This window comes from Cucumis sativus, chromosome 2 (assembly GCF_000004075.3).
Source record: "Cucumis sativus cultivar 9930 chromosome 2, Cucumber_9930_V3, whole genome shotgun sequence".
NCBI classification, from domain to species: domain Eukaryota; kingdom Viridiplantae; phylum Streptophyta; class Magnoliopsida; order Cucurbitales; family Cucurbitaceae; genus Cucumis; species Cucumis sativus.
Genome location: NC_026656.2, coordinates 16,584,130 through 16,589,038, shown reverse-complemented (window position 1 = coordinate 16,589,038; position 4,909 = coordinate 16,584,130). Strand labels below are relative to the sequence as shown.

General features: G+C 34.0%; 1 protein-coding gene and 1 long non-coding RNA gene across 2 annotated transcripts; one reads left to right on the top strand and one right to left on the bottom strand.

Annotated features, from left to right (window-relative positions):
- Positions 1 to 215: 215 nt before the first annotated feature.
- Positions 216 to 1,177, bottom strand: LOC116402208. The gene is made up of 3 exons (XR_004214664.1): positions 1,052 to 1,177; positions 332 to 401; positions 216 to 250 (listed from the first exon to the last, which is right to left on the bottom strand). It is a non-coding gene; the product is annotated as an uncharacterized LOC116402208 (long non-coding RNA).
- A 1,769-nt stretch (positions 1,178 to 2,946) lies between these two features.
- Positions 2,947 to 4,402, top strand: LOC116402133 (E3 ubiquitin-protein ligase UPL6-like). The gene is made up of 5 exons (XM_031881184.1): positions 2,947 to 3,076; positions 3,264 to 3,389; positions 3,638 to 3,736; positions 4,078 to 4,089; positions 4,382 to 4,402. Exons 1-5 carry the CDS (start codon positions 2,963 to 2,965, stop codon positions 4,400 to 4,402), a joined length of 372 nt encoding a protein of 123 aa, XP_031737044.1. The 5' UTR covers positions 2,947 to 2,962.
- Positions 4,403 to 4,909: the final 507 nt, after the last annotated feature.

The following is a 4,909-nucleotide window of genomic DNA, read 5'->3' as shown; positions in this document are numbered from 1 at the left end:
AAAATTAATATTATTTTAGGAACTACAATATTTTTCTTTTACATTTGTATATAGAAAATGAAATCTTAATATTGCGTTTGTATATACATTCTATAATAATACATGAAACTAGATCCTAATACAAGACTTAAATAAGAAATCTTAAACGCTTTCACAATCTTCAACTTCAACAATTGCTTCCATCTACTTAGCTTAGCTTGGCTGGCTATTTAAGACCAAAATATACTTTACAACCTGGGGAAGATTAAATCTAGAATTTGCAAAATTAGTACATATTATTTAAAATCAAACTAAACAGACTGCAATCTAAATGTGGAAAATTAAAAATTACCACAAAGTTTCAGTAGAGTAAATAATGTAGCAGCAACAAAGAAGACAATTGAAATGGCAACCCAAAAGTGCTGCAAAAATAAAGAAGAAAATAAGCTTTGATCAAACAACTCATTAAGAAGAAGAAAATAACCTAATTTGGTTCTTCAAAGATCTATAAGAAAAAGAGGAATACAACTAAAGAATAATTATACCATCCTCGACTCTTACTTCAAAGCAAATTTTGAATGTTCAATTTAGCAATGCTAGTCTATAGGCTTCTTACTCTTAATTGTATAAATTTACCCATCAATAGCAACATTGTTTTTATAGAGAAAGTTAAACAATGGAGATGATAAATAATCTTACAAACTCCTATTGGATCGTTTTTCTTTTCAAATGAAAATAGTTAATTTATTTCATTTATGGAAGGTGAAAATCTCAAATATATAGTAAAAGAACATGGAATATAAGGAAGCCCATAAAAAGAAGAGACTCCACTAGCTAGGTATTGATCAAAGATAAATATATGGATAAATAGATGCAACCTACAAATATATCAAAACAGACTAATACTCAAACTAAACTAAAGAAAACAAAAACATTTACTACTAAAAGATAAAATAAGACACAATTCAAAACAATTAATTACCAAGATTGATCTCAATCGAAAACCAAAACGCATCACATTATGAAGATATGTTCACATAACACTCCAAATAGCTATACCAAAATTACTTACTCTACATTTTCCATTTTGGCAAATCCACCTACAAGAATGGTAGTTACCAAGCTCATTTCTATGTCTTCTCTTCTTTCATTTTTCTAACAAAAGATAGTATGAATAAGGCTGCACATTTGAAAAAATAAAGACAATTAATAAACAATAATGCTACCTAGCAGTCACAAGTTAACAATCAAATGAAGAAACCCAAGGATTTTTGCGGCGGAAGCACGATGAAGATTGGTTGCCGTTCGCGATCTAGGGTCACAGATTGAGAAGAGAACAAAATTAGAAACCAACTTGGAGAGAAAGAAAAGAAAAATTGATAGGGAAAGAGTAGAGTAAGAAAGAGAAAAGTAAGAAAGAGAGGAAAAATTTAGTTTTTAAAACCTAACAATTTTTTAAAAAGAAATAAAAATGGGGGGTCATTAATGTCAGTTTTTACAAAATACAAAAAATTAAAAAAAATATAAAACTGGTTGATCATTAATGTCGATTTAAAAACGACATTAAACCCTTATCATTAATGTCGGTTTGATCCACCTTTTCAAAAACGACAATAAAGACAATTTTTCATTTTTTTCACCTGACACTACAACCCAGGTTTGTTGTAGTGTTATTATGGGTTGATGTATCTTTTTCAGATAAAAAATGTTATTTGCTAAAATTCAAAAGAAAAAGTTGTTTTGTCATTTTTTAAAATGACCCATAAAAACGTTATTATATCTCTTATGACAAAGAGTGTGGATTTACTAGTCCATATTTGACTTGTTTTTTGTTAGTAAAATTGGATAAGACCGCATTATATTGATATAATTACACTAATGACACTCTTAAATCAATATTAATATAAATTATAATTTAATTAATGTTATTAAGTTAAATGAATATAGTTTAAAAGTCATTCTAAACACAATTAATGTAATTGTTTTTTAAATTTAATTCATTTTCACATCTTTGTGCATATGTACGTGTGTGCGTGTGTGTGTGCATATGTGCGAGTGCGCGTTTGCCCGTGTGGGTTGATGTGCGTGTGCGTATGTGTGTGTGCGTGTGTGCGTGTGTGCATGTGTGTGTAGATGTGTGTGTGCATGTGTGAATGTGTGCGTGCGTTCATGCGTGTGTTCGTGTGTGTGCATGCGCATGTGCTTGTGTGTGTGCGTGTGCTTGTGTGTGCGTGTGAGAGTGTGCGTGTGCCCATATGGGTGTGTGTGCGTGTGCGTGTGTGACTGCACATGTGTCCGTGTGTGTGGATGTGCATGTGCGCGTGCGTGCATGTGTGTCGGTGGGTGTGTGCAAGTCCACATGTGCCCGTGTGGGTGATTGTGTGTGCGCGTGCGTGTGTGTGTGTAGATGTGTGTGTGCGTTCATGCGTGTGTTCGTGTGTGTGCATTCACATGTGCGCATGTATGTGGGTGTGTACGTATGCGTGTGCGCGTGCGTGTGCTTGTGTGTGCGTGTGAAAGTGCGCATGTGTCTGTGTGGGTGTGTGTGTGCTCGTGTGTGTGTGCTCGTTGTAGTTGCAAGACTGGAACAATAGACGGGAGTTTACACCACCCAGCGACTTCCATGCTGACGCGATGAATGATTATTTCATTTCTCAGGTAATTGTTCTCAATGAATGTTTTGGTTCTAACGACCTGCTATCTGATCGTAATTCTAATTATTTACTTGGCCTTGTTTCTTTGTAGGCAGTGATAGAAAATACCAGAGCAAATGATATACACAAGCGAGTTCCCTTTTTAGTACCGCTTACTAGCAGGGTTAAGATTTTCACTGTAAGCAAGTTATTTTTTTGGTTTCCTTATCCACAATATTGAATTTCTTGGATGACTGTTAGTTATAGAAATATGTAAGATATTTTTTATTTATGGTTACTTTCTCTATAACTCATTTCACAAACACAACTAGCAGCAGCTAGGCAAATGAATGGATCTCTTGCTGTTTTTTGCCAGAAACCGGTTTAGAATTCGACGAAATCATATATTGGAAGATGCTTTCAGTCAGATGAGTGCATTGTCTGAAGTTGATCTTCGAGGATCGGTAATTTCAGACTTCCATGATTTATGAAAAATGACATTGTTATCTTACTTTTTTCTATCTTTTTCTTTGCCCTCGTGAAAACGACCCCATCCCTCTTCTGCATCCTATAGTTGCAGAGTTACTTGTAATTGTTTATTAGTTTTTTCTTGTTTGTGTTGGGTCAATTGCTTCACTTTTCTGCATGCAGATACGTGTGTCTTTTGTTAATGAATTTGGAGTTGAGGAGGCAGGAATTGATGGTGGTGGTATTTTTAAAGATGTCATGGAGAACATTACACAGGCAGCCTTTGACGTGCAGTATGGTTTATTTAAGGTTATCACGACATTCCTTATTATTAGCATGGCATGGCTTTGTTAATCCTGTAGTATTATTGGATAACATGAAGCGTGATGAGACAGCCATAGTTGTTTGAAATCGCTTTTCAAAATAAAAATAGTTGTGAGATCACATTTCAATATAAAAATTGGTTGCTTGGAATCTATTTCATAAAATTTCAGTAATATGTGGGTATGTATTGTTCATTTTTTCTAATATAAGTTATTTTCTGCTTGGTAATCCAGCAAATTGCTGACCATTTGCTCTACCCCAATCCTGGTTCGGGAATGATACATGAGCAACATCTCCAGTTTTTCCATTTCCTCGAAGTTCTTTTGGCAAAGGTATGGCCATAATTCCCAATCATACATGGAATTTACTTTGGTTGATTAGTTTTTTCTTTTTTTGGATAAGGATATCCTGGTCTTGGCCTTATCATGGAAGATTCTTATATATCTTTCACCCCATACTTTGGTTGAATTTTGGAACATTAATGTATCGCCTGACATTCATAAATACAATGTCATAATTTGAAATCTGCTGTCTTCCTACATTATGCATGTTTTTCTGTTATTGAAGTTGCTGCCCGGTTGTGCTAAAAGTTCTCAAGCAGTCATGCTAAAAGATCTCAATCACATTAAATGATTTTTGACAGGATGTTGTTGTTTTACCCTTGTTCTTGTAGGTCATGTTTGAAGTAACTCTTGTTGATATACTTTTTGCAACATTCTTCTTGAGCAAGTTAAAACAGAAGTAAGGTTTTTAAAGATTTACTGTCTTACTGTTTTGTATTTTGTGCTGATCCACTAATCGTAGTATTGATGGTCATGACAATGACTAGTTGCAAGTTACTTGAATTTTTAGGGTTCTAAAAATCTTACATTTTATTATGGGTGCACTGCCTACTAATGAGATTGTCAATTGCTAACTTCCAAATGTTGAATTTGGGATTTCCATGCTACATTCACTTTCTTGATCTGCAATTACAGAGCTACTCTATACTGGAATAAAGTCTCATCTGAACTGTACATTGCTTTTGATGCTGTAATTGCAAAAGCTAGGAAATCTTTATGTATAATGCCTTTTTTTTTTTATCATTTATTAATGAAAATGAGAAGCCTTTTTATAAGCTGGAGATTACAAGAGTTGTTAAACTAACTTGGGGTTGAGTTAGTTTACTTATAACTAACTCAAGATACAAAATTGTTAATTCAAATAACTAATCCTAAACTATAAAAATGGTAAATTTCAAACAACTCCTCTAGGATAAAACTCAAGAAACATAAAGAAGGGGGATGTTTCTACATTAGCTTTTGTCAAGGCTTTAGCCAAAATTTTATTTATCAACTGTGGGGGAGGATTTGAGAGCCTCCCCAATCTCTACACACTTCTCTAATGAGAGTCTATACCAACATCAAGATACCCATACCCTTCCACTCAAGAAACTTAAGTAATTGCTTAGAGAAATAACAAAATACTTGGCCCCACTCTAACAAACACATTCCTAAGGGCCCACA